The 21,706-nt window shown below is 36.8% G+C and overlaps 1 protein-coding gene across 1 annotated transcript in view; it reads left to right on the top strand.

Moving 5' to 3' along the window:
* Positions 1–21,706, top strand: part of ATRNL1 (attractin like 1) — a 691,263-nt gene that overhangs the window by 292,415 nt on the left and 377,142 nt on the right. Inside the window, exon 26 of the mRNA XM_065893763.1 lies at positions 15,420–15,498. Within this exon, the coding sequence (XP_065749835.1) occupies positions 15,420–15,498 (79 nt within the window). The remainder of the gene's footprint in view (positions 1–15,419; positions 15,499–21,706) is intronic.

Genomic DNA, 21,706 nt, shown 5'->3' with positions numbered 1-21,706 from the left:
TTCTCTTTCTAACTTACTTCACTCTGTATGACAGTCTCTAGGCACATCCACCTCACTACAAATAACTCAGTTTCGTTCCTTTTTATGGCTGAGTAATATTCCATTGTATATGTATGCCACATCTTCTTTATGCATTCATCTGTTGATGGACACTTAACGTTGCTTCCATGTCCTGGCTATTGTAAATAGAGCTGCAATGAACATTTTGGTACATGACTCTTCTTGAATTACGGTTTTCTCAGGGTATATGCCCAGTAGTGGGATTGCTGGGTCGTATGGTAGTTCTATTTTTAGTTTTTTAAGGAACCTCCATACTGTTCTCCATAGTGGCTGTATCAATTTACATTCCCACCAACAGTGCAAGAGGGTTCCCTTTTCTCCACACTCTTGCCAGCATTTATTGTTTGTAGATTTTTTTGATGATGGCCATTTTGACTGGTGTGAGATGATATCTTATTGTAGTTTTGATTTGCATTTCTCTAATGATTAATGATGTTGAGCATTCTTTTATGTGTTTGTTGGAAGTCTGTATATCTTCTTTGGAGAAATGTTTATTTAGGTTTTCTGCCCACTTTTGGATTGGGTTATTTATTTTTTTGACATTGAGCTGCATGAGTTGCTTATATGTTTCAGAGATTAATTCGTTGTCAGTTGCTTCATTTGCAAATATATTCTCCCAATCTGAGGGTTGCCTTTTCGTCTTGTTTATGGTTTCTTTTGCTGTGCAAAAGCTTTTAAGTTTCATTAGGTCCTATTTGTTTATTTTTGTTTTTATTTCCATTTCTCTAGGAGGTGGGTCAAAAAGGATCATGCTGTCATTTATGTCAGAGTGTTCTGCCTATGTTTTCCTCTAAGAGTTTGATGGCGTCTGGCCTTATATTTAGGTCTTTAATCCATTTGGAGTTTATTTTTGTGTATGGTGTTAGGGAGTGTTCTAATTTCATTCTTTTACATGTAGCTGTCCAGTTTTCCCAGCACCACTTACTGAAGAGGCTGGTTTTGCTCCACTGTATATTCTTGCCTCCTTTATCAAAGATAAGGTGGCCATATATGCATGGGCTTATCTCTGGGCTTTCTATCCTGTTCCATTGATCTATATTTCTGTTTTTGTACCCCTACCATACTCTTTTGATTACTGTAGCTTTGTAGTATAGTCTGAAGCCAGGGAGCCTGTTTCCTCCAGCTCCGTTTTTCTTTCTCAAGATTACTTTGGCTATTCGGGATCTTTTGTGTTTCCATACAAATTGTGAAGTTTTTTGTTCTAGTTCTGTGAAAAATGGCAGTGGTAGTTTGATAGGGATTGCATTGAATCTGTAGATTGCTTTGGGTAGTAGAGTCATTTTCACAATGTTGGTTCTTCCAATCTAAGAACATGGTATATCTCTCCACCTATTTGTATCATCTTTAATTTCTTTCATCAGTGCCTTATAATTTTTTGCCTACAGGTCTTTTTGTCTCCTTAGGTAGGTTTATTCCTAGATATTTTATTCTTTTTGTTGCAATGGTAAATGGGAGTGTTTTTTTAATTTCACTTTCAGATTTTTCATCATTAGTGTATAGGAATGCAGTAGATTTCTGTGCATTAATTTTGTATCCTACTACTTTACCATATTCATTGATTACCTCTATTAGTTTTCTGGTAGCATCTATAGGATTCTGTATGTGTAGTATCATGTCATCTGCAAAGAGTGACAGCTTTACTTCTTCTTTTCTGATTTGGATTCCTTTTATTTCTTTTTCTTCTCTGATTGCTGTGGCTAAAACTTCCAAAACTCTGTTGAATAATGGTGGTGAGAGTGGGCAGTCTTGTCTTGTTCCTGACCTTAGTGGAAATGGTTTCAGGTTTTCACCATTGAGGACGATGTTGGCTGTGGGTTTGTCATATATAGCCTTTATTATGTTGAGGAAAGTTCCCTCTATGCCTACTTTCTGGAGGATTTTTATCATAAATGGGTGTTGAATTTTGTTGAAAACTTTCTCTGCATCTATTGAGATGATCATATGGTTTTTCTCCTTCAGTTTGTTAATATGGTGTATCACATTGATTGATTTGCGTACATTGAAGAATCCTTGCATTCCTAGGATAAACCCCACTTGATCATGGTGTATGATCCTTTTAATGTGCTGTTGGATTCTGTTTGCTAGTATTTTGTTGACGGTTTTTGCATCTATGTTCATCAGTGATATTGGCCTGTAGTTTTCTTTCTTTGTGACATCTTTGTCTCATTTTGGTATTTGAGTGATGGTGGCCTCGTAGAATGAGTTTGGGAGTGTTCCTCCCTCTGCTATATTTTGGAAGAGTTTGAGAAGGATAGGTGTTAGCTCTTCTCTAAATGTTTGATGGAATTCACCTGTGAAGCCATCTGGTCCTGGGCTTTTGTTTGTTGGAAGATTTTTAATCACAGTTTCAATTTCAGTGCTTGTAATTGGTCTGTTCATATTTTCTATTTCTTCCTGGTTCAGTCTCAGAAGGTTGTGCATTTCTAAGAATTTGTCCATTTCTTCCAGGTTGTCCACTGTATTGGCATACAGTTGCTTGTAGTAATCTCTCATCATCCTTTGTATTTCTGCAGTTTCAGTTGTTACTTCTCCTTTTTCATTTCTAATTCTATTGATTTGAGTCTTCTCCCTTTTTTTCTTGATGAGTCTGGCTAATGGTTTATCAATTTTGTTTATGTTCTCAAAGAACCAGCTTTTAGTTTTATTGATCTTTGTTGTCATTTCCTTCATTTCTTTTTCATTTATTTCTGATCTGATCTTTATGATTTCTTTCCTTCTGCTAACTTTCAGGGTTTTTTGTTCTTCTTTCTCTAATTGCTTTAGGTGTAAGGTTAGGTTGTTTATTTGAGATGTTTCTTGTTTCTTAAGGTAGGCTTGTATAGCTGTAAACTTCCCTCTTAGAACTGCTTTTGCTGCATCCCATAGGTTTTGTGTCGTTGTGTTTTCATTGTCATTTGTTTCTAGGTACTTTTTGATTTCCTCTTTGATTTCTTCAGTAATCTCTTGGTTATTAAGTAGTGTGTTGTATAGCCTCCATATGTTTCTATTTCTTACAGATTTTTTCCTGTAATTGATATCTAGTCTCAGCGTTGTGGTCAGGAGATACTTGATACGATTTCAGTTTTGTTAAATTTACCAAGGCTTGATTTGTGACCCAAGATATGCTCAATCCTGGAGAATGTTCCATGAGCAATTGAGAAGAATGTGTATTCTGTTGTTTTTGGATGGAATTTTCTATAAATATCAATTAAGTCCATCTTGTTTAATGTATCATTTAAAGCTTGTGTTTCCTTATTTCTTTTCATTTTGGATGATCTGTCCATGAGTGAAAGTGGGATGTTAAAGTTCCCTACTATGGTTGTGTTACTGTCGATTTCCCCTTTTATGGCTGTTGGTATTTGCCTTATGTATTGAGGTGCTTCTATGTTGGGTGCATAAATATTTACAATTGTTATATCTTCTTCTTGGATTGATCCCTTGATTATTATGTAGTGTCTTTCTTTGTCTCTTGTAATAGTCTTTGTTTTAAGTCTATTTTGTCTGATCTGAGAATTGCTACTCCAGCTTTCTTTTGATTTCCATTTGGATGGAATATGTTTTTCCATCCCCTCACTTTCAGTCTGTATGTGTCCCTAGGTCTGAAGTGGGTCTCTTGTATACAGCATATATATGGGTCTTGTTTTTGTGTCCATTCAGCCAGTCTATGTCTTTTGGAGCATTTAATCCATTTACGTTCAAGGTAATTATCGATATGTATGTTCCTATTACCATATTCTTAATTGTTTTGGGTTTATTATTGTAGGTCTTTTCCTTCTCTTGTGTTTCCTGTCTAGAGAAGTTCCTTTAGCATTTGTTGTAAATCTGGTTTGGTGGTGCTGAGTTCTCTTAGCTTTTGCTTGTCTGTAAAGCTTTTAATTTCTCCATCAAATCTGGATGAGATCCTTGTTGGGTAATCTTGGTTGTAGGTTTTTCTCCTTCATCACTTTAAATATGTCCTGCCACTCCCTTCTGGCTTGCAGAGTTTCTGCTGAAAGATCAGCTGTTAACCTTATGGGGATTCCCTTATGTGTTACTTGTTGTTTTTCCCTTGCTGCTTTTAATATTTTTTCTTTGTATTTAATTTTTGATAGTTTGATTAGTATGTGTGTTGGCGTGTTTCTCCTTGGATTTATCCTGTATGGGACTCTCTGTGCTTCCTGGACTTGATTAACTATTTCCTTTCCCATATTAGGGAAGTTTTCAACTATAATCTCTTCAAGTATTTTCTCAGTCCCTTTCTTTTTCTCTTCTTCTTCCGGGAACCCTATAATTCGAATGTTGGTGTGTTTAATGTTGTCCCAGAGGTCTCTGAGACTGTCCTCAATTCTTTTCATTCTTTTTTCTTTATTCTGCTCTGCAGTAGTTATTTCCACTATTTTATCTTCCAGGTCACTTATCCATTCTTCTGCCTCAGTTATTCTGCTATTGATCCCTCTAGAGAGTTTTAAATTTCATTTATTGTGTTGTTCACCTTTGTTTGTTTGCTCTTTAGTTCTTCTAGGTCCTTGTTAAACGTTTCTTATATTTTCTCCATTCTGTTTCCAAGATTTTGGATCATCTTTGCTATCACTATTCTCAATTCTTTTTCAGGTTGACTGCCTATTTTCTCCTCATTTGTTAGGTTTGGTGGGTTTTTATCTTGCTCCTTCATCTGTGTTTTTCTGTCTTTTCATTTTGCTTATCTTATTGTGTTTGGGGTCTCCTTTTCACAGGCTGCAGGTTCGTAGTTCCCGTTGTTTTTGTGTCTGTCCCCAGTGGCTAAGGTGGTTGGTTCAGAGGGTGTGTAGGTTTCCTGGTGGAGGGGACCTAGTGCCTGTGTTCTGGTGGATGAGGCTTGATCTTGTCCTTCTGGTGGGCAGGTCCACGTCTTGTGATGTGTATTGGGGTGTCTGTGGCCTTATTATGATTTTAGGCAACCTCTCTGTGAATGGATGGGTCTCTGTTCCTGTCTTGCTAGTTGTTTGGCATAGGGTGTCCATCACTGTAGCTTGCTGGTTGTTGAGTGAAACTGGGTCTTGGCGTTGAGAAGGAGATCTCTAGGAGATATTACGTGGAGCTGGGAGGTCTCTTGTGGTCCAATGTCCTGAACTTGGCTCTTCCACCTCAGTGGCACAGCCCTGACACCTGGCTGGAGCACCAAGAGCCTTTCATCCACAAGGCTCAGAATAAAAGGGAGAAAAAATAGAAAGAAAGAAAGAAAGAAAGAAGATAAAATAAAGTTATTAAAATAAAAAATAATTATTAAGAAAAAAAACTTTTAAGTAAAAAAAAAGACAGACAGAACCATAGGACAAATGGTAAAAGCAAAGCTAGACAGACAAAATCACACAGAAAAGAATACACATACACACTCACAAAAAGAGAAAAGGGGGAAAAAATGTATATATCGTTGCTCCCAAAGTCTACCTCCTCAATTTGGGATGATTCGTTGTCTATTCAGGTATTCCACAGATGCAGGGTACATCAAGTTGATTGTGGAGACTTAATCTGCTGCTCCTGAGGCTGCTGGGAGAGATTTCCCTTTGTCTTCTTTGTTTGCACAGCTCCCGGGGTTCAGGTTTGGATTTGCCCTTCCCGTGCCCCCCCGCCACCCCCCGCCCTGTGTAGGTCGCCTGAGGGCGTCTGTTCTTTGCTCAGACAGGGCGAGGTTAAAGGAGCAGCTGATTCGGGGGCTCAGGCTGGGGGGAGAGTGGGGTACGGATGCGGGGTGAGCCTGCGGCGGCAGAGGCCGGCATGACGTTGCACCAGCCTGAGGCGCGCCGTGCGTTCTCCCGGGGAAGTTGTCCCTGGATCCCGGGACCCTGGCAGTGGCGGGCTGCACAGGCTCCCCGGAAGGGGGGTGTGGATAGTGACCTATGCTCGCACACAGGCTTCTTGGTGGCGGCAGCAACAGTCTTAGCGTCTCATGCCCGTCTCTGGGGTCCGCGCTGATAGCTGCGGCTCGTGCCCGTCTCTGGAGCTCCTTTAAGTGGCGCTCTTAATCCTCTCTCCTCGTGCACCAGGAAACAAAGAGGCAAGAAAAAGTCTCTTGTCTCTTAGGCAGCTCCTAGACCTTTTTTCCCAGACTCCCTCCCGGCTAGCCGTGGCGCAGTAACCCCCTTCAGGCTGTGTTCACACCGCCAACCCCAGTCCTTTCCTGGCGCTCCAACCGAAGCCTGAGCCTCAGCTCCCAGCCCCGCCTGCCCCAGCGGGTGAGCAGACAAGCCTCTCGGCCAGGTGAGTGCCGGTCGGCCCTGATCCTCTGTGCGGGAATCTCCCCGCTTTGCCCTCTGCACCCCTGTTGTTGTGCTCTCCTCTGCGGCTCCGAAGCTTCCCCCTCCGCCACCCGCAGTCTCTGCCTGCGAAGGGGCTTCCTAGTGTGTGGAAACCTTTCCTCCTTCACAGCTCCCTCCCACTGGTGCAGGTCCCGTCCCTATGCTTTGTCTCTCTTTTTTCTTTTACCCTACCCAGGTACGTGGGGCGTTTTTTGCCTTTTGGGAGGTCTGAGGTCTTCTGCCAGTGTTCAGTAGGTGTTCTGTAGGAGTTGTTCTACATGTAGATGTATTTCTGATGTATCTGTGGGGAGGAAGGTGATCTCCGTGTTTTACTCTTCCGCCATCTTGAAGCTCCTCTCTATAGTTTCTTGTAATCATCAGCTCTATCAGGATATAGACCAGTTCCAGAATCTCAAAGAATCCTTCATAGGGCTTCCTTTACAGTCAGGCTTTTTCCTCAGCCATAAACCCATAGTTTTGCCTTTCCCAGAATGTCATATACATGGAATCATACAGTATGTAACCTCCTGAGACTGGTTTCTTTCCCTTAGCATACTGCATTTGAGATTTATTCAAGTTGGTTTTTTCCATCAATAGTCCATTTCATTTTTGTTGTTAAGTGGTATTCCATTGTATGAATATACTCAAGTTTGTTTATCCATCCACCCTTTGATAGATAAGAATTGTTATACTTTTCAGCAGCTATGAATAATGCTGCCATGGACAAGGTACATACTTGTATAGGTTTTGTGCAGACGTAAGTTTTCACTTCTTTAGGATAAATTTCTGGAAGTGGGATTGCTGAATCATATAGCAAATGTATGTTTATCTTTATAATAACTGCCACTATTTTTCAGAGTGACTGTATCATTTTGCCTTGCCACCAGCAAAGTATGAAGGTTTCAGTTGTTCCACATCCTCAGTGCTTGGTCTTGTCAGTATTTTTTATTATAGCCATTCAAATAGGTGTGTGGTGGTATCTTATGATTTTAATCTGCATTTCCCTAATGGCTAATGACACTGAATATCTTTTCATGTACTTATTAGCCACTTTTATCTTACTTGGTTAAGTGTCTTTGCAGATTTTTGGCCTATTTTTTATTGTTTGTTTTCTTATTCTTGGGGTTGAGTATTCTTTATATGTCTGGATGTAAATCTTCTGCCAGAAGTGTGATTTGATATAATTTTCTCCCAGACTTTGACTTGTATTTTTGTTCTTTTAACAGTGTCTTTTGTGGAAAAAGAAAAATGTTTTAATTTTGATAAAATCCAATGTATTTTTTTTTCTTTTATAAGTTGTGCTTTTGGTGTCATATAAGAACTCTTTGCCTACTCAGTGTCACATAGGTTTCCTTCTAAGAGTTTTGTACTTTTACATTGTACATTTAAGTCTGTGATCCATTTCAGATATCTTTTGTTTATGAGTCTATGATCCATTTTAGTTATTGTTTATGATTGAGGTATAGGTCAAGGTTCATTATTTTGCATATGGATATCCAATTTTTACAGCCTTTGGAAAAGACTGGTCTTTCTCTTTTGAAATGCCTTTGCAGCTCTGTCAAAAATCCATTCACCATCAGGCTTCCAGTTCCAGGAAACACTACATAAACATACATCTCTCTTTATGTCCCATGGGTCTCAACTATAAAACCTGGATGATATGCATGGGCAGCTATCTGGTAATTGTGAAAAGTAAGTATCATCAGGCAGATCAGGGAAGAACAGCAGAATTCAGAGCACCCTGAAATATTTGGAAGTTAACCATTTATTCCTCCAGTATCCCCTGCCTTGAGCCTCAATGCAGAAAACATCCTGGAAAAATACTCTAGTTCTGACTTGTGCTTGAAGCTCAGAGAGTAGGGGAGATCCACCCCCTAATTTTCCTCTCTTTTTTAAATACTTACCCCCAATTCCAAACAGTCTTGAAGCAGGAACATTGGCTGCAGCAAAAACGGCCAGGAAGCTGCTAGAGCCAAATTTCCAAGGGTTGGGAATCTTCTACATAACGCGGAGCTGTAGGTACAAGAGGGTCAATACAAATCCATTGCTTTTCCCTCTTCTCTGTCCTCCCAATGCAGAATGTGGCACAGTCACAGAAGCGGGTAGTTTCTGGCCAGAGGATGGAAAAGTGAAGCCCAGAGAACCAGAAAAAGTCTGGGAAATAACAGAGAGAGAAAAGCCATCCCATAAAGTTGAACTTCTAGGATTTTCCATGTGAGGCTGTTATCGTAATTAGTATACCAAAGAATTTGAGAAGCAGCTAATGGTTAGAACTCTGCCCAGGCCCCAGACTGAACCCACATGGCAGACTCAAATAGCACTGAAAAAGCTTTGGGTACATTGTAAGCGCAGCCTACAGATGTCTAAAGTAAAATATCTCTATAGAGAATATCAGCATTTTCTATAAGATACAAATAAGACCTCAGTCCCTCTGTAAATTTGATACAGCAGAAAGGGCTGTGATGGAAGTGCGCCATTCTTCAGTGTGGTTAGCAGGTCAAGGACTGTCTGTCAATATTTATTTATAGCTTTAAGAAAAACTTTATTAGGTGTTGGATCTGTTAACCATCCATATGGAGAAAAGTAACATTTGACTCCTACCTCATACTAATTATAAAAATAAATACCAGGAGAAAAGGAAAAACAATGAAGTATCATCTAGAAGGTAATATGAGAATTCTTCTTCACATCTTTAGAACTGGGAAAATTTCTTAAACAGACACACAAAGCACTTCAATAAAATTAGACTACAGTAAAACTAACAATTTTTGTTGTCAGAAGATGTCATTAACATTGTGAAAAGTCAAGCCATGCAGTAGTATAAAATATTCACAACCTATATAAAGGATAAAGGCCTTATAGTCACAATATATAACTCATATAAATCAATAAAAAGCAGTCTTAAAACTCAACTCCCCACCCCCAAAATGGCAAGAGACTTGAATAAGCACTTCACAAAAAAGGATAAGTGGCTAACAAAATATAAATATGTGCTCCATTTAATTTTTACCAGGGAATGCAAATTATAAAACCACAATATAATACTATTTACTATTCACCCATTATAGTGGCTAAAAAGAACAAGATAGATGATATCAAATGTTGGAGTGGATGTGGAACTCTAGACACTTCTGGTAGTCTAGAAGTTGGTGCAACAACTTTGAAAACAATTTGACTGTATTCTAAAGTTGAGCTTACCCATACTCTGTGATCCAACAATTCCATTCCATCAAAGGTCATGTTAAGCATATTTATAGCAGTGTGTTTTAAATAGCCAAAACCTTGGAATAACCCAAATACCTAAAAATAATAGAATATGGGGCAATGAAAAGAACAAACTAATCCTAAAAGAACAATATGGATGGCATTCACTAACATAGTTTTGAACAAAAGAAGCTAGAAACAAAAGAATGAATATTTCAGGATTCCATTTGTGTAAAGTTCAGAAATAGGCAGAAACACACTATGGTGTTAAAAATCATTATGCTAGTGACCTCTGATGAATAGGGATGGGCAAAGAACTATTTCTTTACTGGGGTGGTGGTTACATGGGTATATTTTCTTTGCGATAATTCATTGAGCTGTATACTTATGATTTCTCTATGTGTGTTATGCATTAGTGCTTTAGGAAAGCTTTTTAAGAAGAGCATTTACTACTTTAAAAATATTAAGGGAATTTTGTAATTGAAACTTTTATTCTGACTACATGGTTTCAAAAGGTATGCTTTAAATAAAAGTTGAATGTAGGAAAGAGCACTGTATACATTGATCTTTATAATTTTTGGTGCAAGTTTGTGAGATTAAGGTTTTATCCAGGTACATGATTTGTAACAGGAGTAATTAACCAGGAAGGTCTTCCTTACTATATGTTCCTTGCCTTTTTAATACTTTGCCAAGGAGGCTTTAGAGCACTCTATTTTCTGTAAAATATTTCAAGAAAGGATTGAAGAGTTATCAAATGTGCTCTTTAGATTTGTAAATCTGTTACCAGTTTTGGGGAGGTTCATTTAGGTGTTTTTCTATGAATTTTACATAAATGATAGCAGAAGTAGATTTTATGGAGTCTTTCCCAGCCTTCATTTAACTGCTTCCATGTGGCTATGCAGTGAGGATTCAATTTGGGAGGAATTGATCCCTCACCAGCTTCATGGATGGGCTAAAGCCAGTAAGTGCATACCCTTCAATTCGCCAAGTGATTGGCGAAGAGTGGGCATGTATAATGGTATGTGATAGAACTCTGGAACTGCGGCATTCGTTTTTGTATCTAAGGGAAAAACAAGCCTGAGAATAAAGCTGAGGCACAACAGAGTGTATGTCAGAAAACAGAAAGAAATGTAGCCCGGGCCCTGACCAGAACAAACCTGGGAGTTATTCTTCCTTTTGACTTTGGGGAGTGTCTTAGTCTGCTCAGGCTACCGTAAACAACTAACACAGACTGAGTGACTTTAACAACAGAAAGTTTATAATCTCACAGTTTTGGAGACTGGGAAGTCTAAGATCTGAGTGCCAGCATGGTTTGCTTCTGGTGAGAGCTTTCTTCTTGACCTGTAGATGACCGCCTTCTTGGTGTATGTTCACGTGGCCTTTTCTCGGTACAAGTGCTTGGGGAGAGAGCACAAGCTCTCTGGTGTTTCTTCTTATGAGGACACTAATTCTGCTGGCTCAGGGCTCTACCATTATGACCTCATTCAACTTTAGTTACATCCAAATTTCCTATCTCTAAGTATGATCACATTGGGGGTTAGGGCTTCAACATACAACTTTTGGAGGAACATTTGTAGCATTCTGCCTCTAGCCCCCTAAATCATGTCTTTATTGCATGCAAAGTACATTTATTTCATCCCAGCAATCCCAAAAGGCTTAATTCATTCCAGAATCAACACTAAAGTCTGAAGTCTCATCTGAATATCGTCTAAATCAGATATGGGTGAGATTTGGGGTACAAGTTAACCCAAGGCAAAATTCCTCTCTAGTTGTGAGCCTGTGAAACCAGGCAAACTATGTGATTCCAAAATACCACGGTGGTATAGGCATAGAATAGATATTCCCATTTCAAAAGGAAGAAAAGTAAAGGAAGAAAGGGGCAATGGGTCCCAAGGAAGGCTAATCCCATCAAACTTAAAGATTTGAGAATAACCCTCCTTGGTTCAGTGCTCTACTTCCAGGTCCCCTGAGGTGGCAACGCCACCCCATAGCTGTGTGGTACGGCCCTGCCACGTTAGCTTGGCAAGGTGGCCCTGATGCTGCAGCACTGTGCTACAGCCTTGGCGCCAAGGCTCTTGGCGGGGTATCCTGGTCCTGTAAAACCCAAGAGGCTCCACCCTTTGAAACTGAGGAGGATCCACCCTTGCCCCCTGGGCCTGTGGTGGGAGTGGGAGCCCGAAAGCTCTCTGATTCCCTTCTGGGTCGTTCTTCCCTTTTCTTAAAGGATAAAGCCTGCTTCCAACTGAACAGCTCTATGTTCCCATCCCATAGAATCCAAGAAGCCTGAAAACCTTCTTTCATTCCATCTTGTTTTCTCTGTACCCTTTAGTTTAAACTCTCGGTGTCTCTGCTGGTATAATCCCATATCTATTCCTATAATAGTATATTATTAGAAGAATATTTTCTTTTTATTACTTTTTATTACCAGCCTAACATGAATTTACATAGAAAGCATAACAAACTCCTAAAGTGTATATCTCCTCTTCTCAAGGAGGTAAAATCATGAAAACTGATAAATTTTATACTGGCTTCCTCTATCATTATAAAAGTGACACTCTTCACTTGTATCATGAAATTTAGATCAGAAGGAATTTAAGTTCCCTCTGGAGAAATTCAGCAAGTCTTCACTGTCCTAAACTGAATCTTGATCATGTAACTATTTTGGGGGGAGAATATTGTGAATTACAAATTGTCAAATTAAAATACTTTTTGGTATTTAGGTTACATTTAATTATTAAATGTAAATGAATTTTGGTATGTGTACTATTGTCTACTACTGCAGACACTGTGAGAGAAACAGTTGGCAAGATACGGTATCTGACTGAATATAAGGGATGATAAAATTGAATGTGTTTTTACATTTTACCTGGAAAGTAATGGTGAGACAAGAAGTCAGCAGAAAGGGGAGAACTTGCAATTTAAGACTTTTGTAACTTAGGCAATTTATGTAAATTCTCCATGACCTCAACTTCCTCATCTTTTAAATGAGTACATAACAGAATACACAGTATATCATGTGTGATTGTGGTAATGATAGAATTAATGCATGTAAAACATATAACACAGCACTTGGTACATATTACTCAATAGATGTTAGTTACTTTTATTATGAATGTTACTCAGGAGTACAGTTTGGACATGGTAGATTTGAGGTGATATTTATCTCTCTTGTTAAAATTCTTAAGGTATTATGGTAAGACTTAAATTCAGATAAATGGATCCTTGGACTATATATAAAGTATCGATTCTCACTACTATATTTCAACAGTTGCATTGTTAACCTGGATATAGCAAGGGAAGTGTAACTGCTGTGGCAGTAATTCAGACTAGAACAGGGTTTCGGCACTATTGGCAGGTTGGCTGGGAAAATCTTTGTTGTGGGGAGGAGGACTGACCTCTATATTGTACCATATTTACCAGCATCCCACTTGATGTCCACCAAGTGGTGACAACCAAAAATGTCTCCGGCCACTGCCAAATGTCCCTGGAGGGCAAAACTCTCCTGACTGAGAACCAGTGGACTAGAAGGAATCATGTAAGAAGAGTCTTCAAATATATAAAGAAGTATTAGAATAAAGAAGAAGGAAATGGCTGATTCAGTGTAACCCAGAGACAGAAGCAGCACTGATTAATAAAAGTTAGAAAGACAGCTTAACCGAAAATTTTCATAGTTTGAGCTAGCTAAAAATAAAATGCACCAACTTATGAGCCAGCAGAAGCTACTATGTGTATTTAATTAGGAACCGGATCACTATCAGAGTTGTGCTGGGAATTTCTTTCCTGGGAGGGAGTCTGAACTAAATAATGTAATCGATCTCTTCTAATGATAAGATGCTCTCGTTTTGTCAGGTTAAATGACTTATATTTGGAAATGATTCCAAATGAGGTCATAGTTGAAGCCATGAGAATAACTGAGCTCTTTTTCTGAGAGCAAGAATAGATAATAGCATGGTCTTGTGAATGAATTTTCAGGACTGTCCATAATTTAAAACAAGGAATCAGGAATGCAGTCTACTTTCACTGACTCCATAGTGTGTCAAGAAGGATGAAGGAAGCCAAGAAAATAAAGTGTTCAGAAGGGTTTTAAAGGATGGATGGTTGGTATTGTCAATTGAGAAGTAAAAGACAGTTGATAGAGAAAAGACTAGTTTATTTAATTTTTAGAAAGTCATGATGAAGTACCCACTAAAATGTTGCAAAGTATATAAACATTAATTATTAATGTTAACATTTTTATTAGTATACAAATTGGATACCAAATTATAAGACGTTAAATAAGACTAGGTTATGAGGAAATTGACATGGAAGTGGCTACATGGACCACTTGCTCAACAGACTAGAGGAAGCTACAGGGTTAATAAAATAGGGCTATTGTTTTTTATTTTTTAGGTGATGTGGGACTTGAGCACTTCTGAAAATTTAAATTTAGGTGAAATAGAATGAGTTTGTAAATACTAGAGGGAAAGATAATTATGGAAAAAGCAGTAAGGTACCTCAGTGGTTGATACTGGGGAATATGGAAAACAACTGTTATGACATAGTGTGCAAGCTCAGAGTTCAGAGTTCCCAACAGATGGGAAGGAAAGAGTCTGAGGCTTATGAGGCTCGTTTTGAATTTTGGCTCTACCACTTAAACTCCCTGTGTGACTATAAGCAGTTTACTTTGAACTTTTCTGAGCATTGGATTCTTCTTTTCTAAAATAAGAATAATATATCCTATATGGAAATGTTCGTATAAAACTAAACCCAGTCATCAGTGTGATGTATCTAGCACAGTATCTGGAATGTGTTCAGCACTCAGTGGGTGAGTGCTAGAATTATCAATGTCATTGCCAGCATCATTGATAGATATTCTAAGATTTCTTTAAGTGAGGCAAGGAGAAAAAATATATTAAGGATTTGACAAGAGTAGAAAGTGTCAACATTTACACTGCTTATGAGTGAATCAATTGATGAGTACAAGGATGATCAGTTAAGGGTGAAGACCAGGTTTTTGGTAGTGGTCAGTGACCAGTGAATTTATAGTGGCACTGTTCTGCTCATTTCTGGGTCTTTTCATAGCATAATCTTTGACCACAGAGCAAAGGAAGGGAAAAGAAACAGTAATGCATGGTTGGGATTGGTTAACCAGATTCACATAAATCTGTTATTTTGAGATTTGTCAGTCTCAAATTACTGCTAAAAAAGTATCCTCTTTTACATAGTCTATCGCATATGGTACCTAATACATATTGACCACATGTATATACATTGTAATTGAATTATTTCTTAATTTAAACGTTAGCATATATAAGGGATTCTCAACTTCTGTAGAACTGACATTTTGGACAGAATAATTCTTTGTCATTGGGGGCAGTCCTGTGCATTGCAGGATGTTTAGCAGCATCCCTGGCTATACTCACTAGACGCAAGTTGCACTTCTCTCCCAGTGTGATAATCAAACATGTATCTAGACATAGTCAAATGTCCCAGTGGTGGGATGGGTGGGAGGGCTAAATCACCTTCAGTTGAGAACTACAGGAATATTCTCAGATATAAGATAGTTGCTAATAAAGGTAAAATGAATAAATGTGTGATATTTAAATTTATAAAATTGCCAGATTTTATGACTCAATAGCAATTCTAAAAAAAATTATTGCTGTATAAAACCAACAGAATTATAGAGTTACATTCCTTCTGACAGAGAAAATCTGAAAGATAGACTATAATATATATTAAAGAATATAAATAATTTTTCTACCTGTGTACTTTGCTTTTACTTGAGAATGTTTTACAAACTTCTAATTTATCTGTTTTGCTTGAATATTTACCAAGGCAAAGTGATTATTTCTATATATTTTTAAATCCTCTACATATTCTTTTATCATTTCATGACACATTGCAAGTGTTTTAAGCAAAAATTATTTGTGTTTTATTTTCTAGTTGTTTTTTATCCTTATTACTGGTGGCCGCTGTGGTGTGGAAGATCAAACAAACATGTTGGGCTTCTCGACGGAGAGAGGTAACAGTAATATTACTTAATCTTTAGTTTAAAGATTCAGGCAAACATATGGATCTGTATTCCTTAATTGACATCCTCCTTTCAAATAGAGATTTTCAAATCAGTTTCATTTATTAAGATTGAGCAAGTCAATCTAGTATTTTTTAAGCTTTAGAGCAAAATTTGCCACTGTCATTTTAAATCAGTATCTGTAGAAGCATTGGTTAGTTGCAGTTTGTTTTAAATAGTGTTAGAATTTATAGTGGGTACCAGTATTAATTTTGTTGATTAAATAACCTGCAATCTCTTTAATTTAGGTAGTTATACTATAAAAAGATTATTTTTATAACTTACAATTTAAAAGAATATTCTGAGTAATAAATATTAATTTTTGGTTTGTATCTTGTAGAATTCTTTTTTTTGGTAACCAGATCTTTTTCATGGGTATCTGATAATCCAAGTATGTTTGAATTATACCTCAATTTGATACATTTCTATATCAGAATTAATCATGTGTGTCCCTTATAATCTTAAAATTGATAAAAACAGTAATACTCTTACAGAACAGCAGCTGATGATGTAAATATATTATACAAATATAGTTTCCTAACTTTGTATGTATTAGTTAATTGAAAGGAACAAAGAAATATAATAATATGAGGATCCTAAATGTACAGTAGATTTATTGTTCTATACCTCATATAATGAAAAAACGTTTCTGTTTTTATTAATATTATTATATTCTATTACTTTTTATTTTTTATATATTTATTTATTTATTTTTGGCTGCATTGGGTCTTTGTTGCTGCGCACGGGCTCTCTCTAGTTGCAACAAGCAGGGGCTACTCTTCATTGCGGTGCGTGGGCTTCAGTAGTTGTGATGTGCGGGCTTCAGTAGTTGTGGCTCGTGGGCTCTAGAGTGCAGGCTCAGTAGTTGTGGTGCACGGGCTTAGTTGCTGTGCGACATGTGGGATCTTCCCGGACCAGGGCTTGAAGCCGTGTCCCCTGCATTGGCAGACGGATTCTTAACCACTGTGCCACCAGAGAAGTCCGTCTATTGCTATTAATATTATTAGCATTCTATTTGCTGTTGCATTTCCCAGTATATTTTTATATGTTTAATTTTGTGAAACAATGTATAGCAGAGATATAATTACTTACCTTCTTGTTTTCCACATATAAGAAGATTATATTTAAAAACAATCCAGAATATTCCAAATTATAGAATTAGTAAATGACATGAGTTCTTCTTAATTATTCTCCTATTTTCAAACATCCAGTGCCTACCTATAATGTATTTGCAAACTTGACACCACTCCCCTGCAAATAAATTACTTACCCTAATTCTCTCCACCTCTCTGATTTTCTATACATGGGCAGTGCAACATCAGTGAGAATTTACTTGGTATGGTCCTATGATAAAATGTAATCCAATTTAAAAGGAATTTAAAAAATATTAATATATAAATGTTTTGCAAAAAGTGGAATTCTGTGTGGAGATAAACAATCTTCTACACATGCTAGACAATCTATTAAGGTAAAAGTATGGATTCAGGAAGGAAAAAACAAGTGGTGGTCAGGCAGTATGAAAACATCCCATAATGGAGTAGAGCAAGTGACTGTTTATGCCTCTTATCATTAGAAAAGAAGTTAGGCTCAATCAGGGAGCCTGGGTTCTCACTTCATTATGACTAGCAATGTTTAAATATCTGATTTCTAAAGTTTATAAAATGTACCTGTATAAAGATAGAATTGTGAAAACATCTGTGTACAACTCTGCCATTAACTAGGTGGGTAAGCAGTCTAATTGAATTCAGTTTCCTCTAAAGAGAGGCGTCGTACTATATAACTTATTCTCAGTTTGAGGTTCCTAGAGCTCTAGGAATGTTTATATGTAATGACTAAAGTTTAGAAACTATTAAATATTTGAGAAAAATAGTGGGAATTGTTCATTTAACTATGAAACTTTCACACTTTTCAAAATGACAAATTGCTTTTGGTTAATATATCACCTCAGTGTAGTATGTAGTTTATTGCATATTATCAGAAGCTCTGGCCAGCTGATATTACTTTAATTTTTAAAATACAAATATGAATTTATTTTTTGATTACAAGTCAGAATCTAAGTATGTGTTGCACATGTGAGAATGGAGGAAAAATAGGAAGGAAGGAAGAACTAGATTAGGGACCTCTGGGCCAGTTCTAATCTGTGGTTCTAAATGTTACTATGTCCTCTTGATAATCCTCAATTTAATGTCCTTCTTTCCAAGCCTTCCAGGTAATGAATCTTTGTTAAAGAATATAATGATATTTGCATTTAATTTGCTTCCTCTACCAAAATACAAAATCTGTCCTGTTGAGAGGTCATGTCATGTTACAATATCATGTTAAAAAATATTATGGGGAATTTTATCATTTTTAATTTTATTAAATCTTTTAAATACAAATTTCTAAATGTCTTAGAAACCATTCATATGTTGCTGCCCAAAGTAAAGTTGATATTATTTTGATGGCTACCAGACATCTATTTAGCTAATAATTTTTATATTATTAAAAGATTGTCATTTTGGTTTTAGAGACCCAATGACTTTTAACTACACAGTTGTAGCTAATATGATAATCCCATTTATAGACTTTATGTAAATGGGGTAAAAATGTGTTTTTATCTCTCTTTATTCAGTTTTAACTGTTAGATTAACACTAATATTCCCCAAAGGAAAATACCTCAATATTTTTTCTTTATATGGAGATGTTACTTTCTCCAAAGCATTAAGACATCAATTATTGTAAACCTCAGAGGACCCCTATGAGTAGTAGAATGACAGTTTATCTTTAACAGTAAATGAAGGTTATTTAAAGGATCTTCCTTCTTGGTATTTCTGTAATTTTGTTATAGGAATTGTATTACCTGCTTTTCTAAATATAAGGACTGTTTTAAAATGAAAATAATCTTTAGACATTTTAAAAATACATTGTGTTAATTAAACCAGACATATTGCTTTTTTGTTTTTAACTGTTCGAAGGTTTGGGTCTCATAAACACACACGTACATTTTTTGTGTTATAATTTTAATATCAGAAGCCCATTGATAATGTTATGCCCTTGAATAATGCCCCTTGAATTCAGGGGCTCTTAAAAACACAAAAATGAAACTATAAAGGACCTTAATTTTAATGTTACCTCTTCATATGGGAGCTCGAAACCCATTTCTGTGATAACCCTATTAAAAATAAGAAAGTTTTGTGTGCATGTGTGTGGAGGGGATGCTGTGCTAATTAATGGAAACAATAAGTGGACATTGATCAGTGGAAATATTATAAAATATGAGAAGGATGAGTTTATTTTTATAGCTTATGCTTGTTACAGAGGTCTTGAAAACCTTGAGATTCAAAGGCACCTTGAAGTTTAGATAAATAGTCATTACATTACAAAAACGTTTGTTAGAGCCAGGTATATATTAAAAGGAGACTTTTTTTTTTTTTTTTTTGCGGTACGCGGGCCTCTTACGGTTGTGTGCTCTCCTGCTGCGGAGCACAGGCTCCAGACGCGCAGGCTCAGCGGCCATGGCTTACGGGCCCTGCCGCTCCGCGGCATGTGGGATCTTCCCAGACCAGGGCATGAACCGGTGTCCCCTGCATCGGCAGGCGAACTCTCAACCACTGCGCCACCAGGGAAGCCCAAAAGGAGACTTTTTAAATAGCATCGTCATACTCAATAATTTTCATGTTTAAACTAAAATATGTGTTTTTAATAGGTATTAAAGGCAAACCCATTAAAATTTTATAATTACTCCTTGCAATAAAGGTATTTAATCTTATATTTGACTAACATAAGTGGAAATATCATGCATATCTTAATAGTTATAAGAAGTTAATTTTTTCAGTTAACAACATTTATTCCCATATATTTTGGATGGTTTAACTGTAGTATGCCTCCATTAAAATCTAACTGGAAAATCTGTAGAATAATAGATCCCATAAGCAAAGGTAAGGTTATATTAATCAACTTCATATTACTAGTGGGTTTGTGTATTTGAATGATTATATTTCCTGTACCAGGAACTTTTATTTCTTTTATTCTCTTTACAGTTCTTTAAAGAATAAAAAATATATTAATATAGATCGTTACCACATTATTTGCTTATACTTCATAGTATAGTATGCGTCTCTAATGCTTAAAAATCAATAAGAACAATATTGTCTGGGATAAGTCAATGTCCAGTGAGTAACTGATCTTGTGTTCATGATGCTCTATTTTCCTGCACATTTCACAGTCACGCAGCATAAAACCTAACTTTGAATTTAACATAATCAACCTGAAGTTTGAGTTAAAAATAATAAACTAAACCCCATAAATAGTAGCTCTGAGTGACAAACTATTTTTCTTAAGGCAAACAGATTAACTCTTTCCTCTGTTTCATGGGCATAAAAAAACAGAAAAGAATTAATATCATTAAGTTATACTTTACTAAGGAAATGTCATGAGTTAACAATTTATGATAAAAATCATCTCTGAGAGTCTAAATTTGTGGTACGTGGGTTCTCATCTAAATATTATGAATGTAATGCATCATTGTTTACAAAGTAAGTTACTGTACCTCTTTAGAAATACACCCAACTTATTTAGAGAGAGGAGAGTGGGCACAGAGTGAAGAGAGTAATGAGAAAATGTTACTTTGGGTGGAAAAATTAAAATTAATTAATTTAGGTACTGTATGAAACTTCTTAGTAATTTAAGAATCTGTATTTTATTTTTAATGGTCAAAATTGCAATATCTAGATAAAGCTTTCCATAAAACATGTTCCTTTGTCAAAAAAGCAAGAAGTTTTAAAAATCATTATTAAATAATGAGCTCAAATAAGTGTCTATCTTGGCAGTTAATGGCCTTAGTATCAACTTATTTTTCCTTAACATTTTCTGTAATATTATGACACAAATCAATCATTTGATGTACCGCTTAGAAAGAAAAAACAGTGCCAATTAACTATGGCTCTCTTGCCACTAAAAATATTTGTTTTATACTATTCAAAGGACTCTTACAGAATTACTTAGATATAGATTTTATTGTATATCAACATATATATACATTGAAAGGAAAGTAAAAGCAAAATAAATTGGGTAAGGTATTACCAAAACTTGTTCATAGTCCAGTTTTTCATAAATCACTTTGACTTAGGAAAAAAACGTTTTGTTTATTTCACGTAGTACCATTGACTAGAGTAATCAAGTTTGTGTCTGTGCAGGCAATGACAGCTATATCATAACTGCCATCTGGCCAGTAGTGATTGTACAATTTCATTGATTATAAGACATATCAGACTTCAGAGATATTAAAATGTGAAAACAAAGTATGTCTTAGAATCTATAAAATATGGTAGGGCCTACTTTATAAGGTTTATAGTACTAAATGAGTTAATATGTTCTAAATACCCCACTGCCTGTTACTTACCAGACTTAAACAAACATTAGCAGTTATTGTTTGTTGATATGTAAAATAAAGAATGATTAGCGGGCTTCCCTGGTGGCGCAGTTGTTGAGAGTCCGCCTGCCGATGCAGGGAACACGGACGGGTTCGTGCCCTGGTCCGGGAAGATCCCACATGCAGCGGAGCGGCTGCGCCCATGAGCCATGGCCGCTGAGCCTGCACGTCTGGAGCTTGTGCTCTGCAGCGGGAGAGACCACAACAGTAAGAGGCCCGCGTACCGCAAAAAAAAAAAAAAAAAGAATGATTAGCAATATATTATGCATTCATATTAGTAACAGCAACTCCTGTATATCTAGGATTCTTTTCCTCCTCCATATCCATTTTAACACAGTGATTCTCAATCTAGCTGGTCCTTTAGAATCACCTGTAGATCTTAAAAAATATATTTATATATCCCTGAGTGCCACTCCACTACTCGACCCCCATCGGACCTATAAATCAGAATATCTTTGAGGCTCAGCTTGATGTATCTGTTTTTAAGCCCACAAATGATTGTAATATGCACCATTAGTACTGAAACTCTGCTTTGACTTCTACTCTTAGAGAGATGGAAAACCATTGAAGGGTTTTCCACAGAGGAGTTAAGTGATTTGAGCTAAAAGGATCTGCTTTTAAACTGATAATTCTACTGCTGTGTTAAAACTAGATTACAGATAGACACCTGTAGACACAGGGAGACTAGTAAGTAGGTTATTACCATACCTGGTGAGAGATGATGATGGCTCAGATCAGGAGATGGCAGTG

This window comes from Phocoena phocoena, chromosome 16 (genome assembly GCF_963924675.1).
Source record: "Phocoena phocoena chromosome 16, mPhoPho1.1, whole genome shotgun sequence".
NCBI classification, from domain to species: domain Eukaryota; kingdom Metazoa; phylum Chordata; class Mammalia; order Artiodactyla; family Phocoenidae; genus Phocoena; species Phocoena phocoena.
This window is presented reverse-complemented; position numbering and strand designations above follow the sequence as displayed.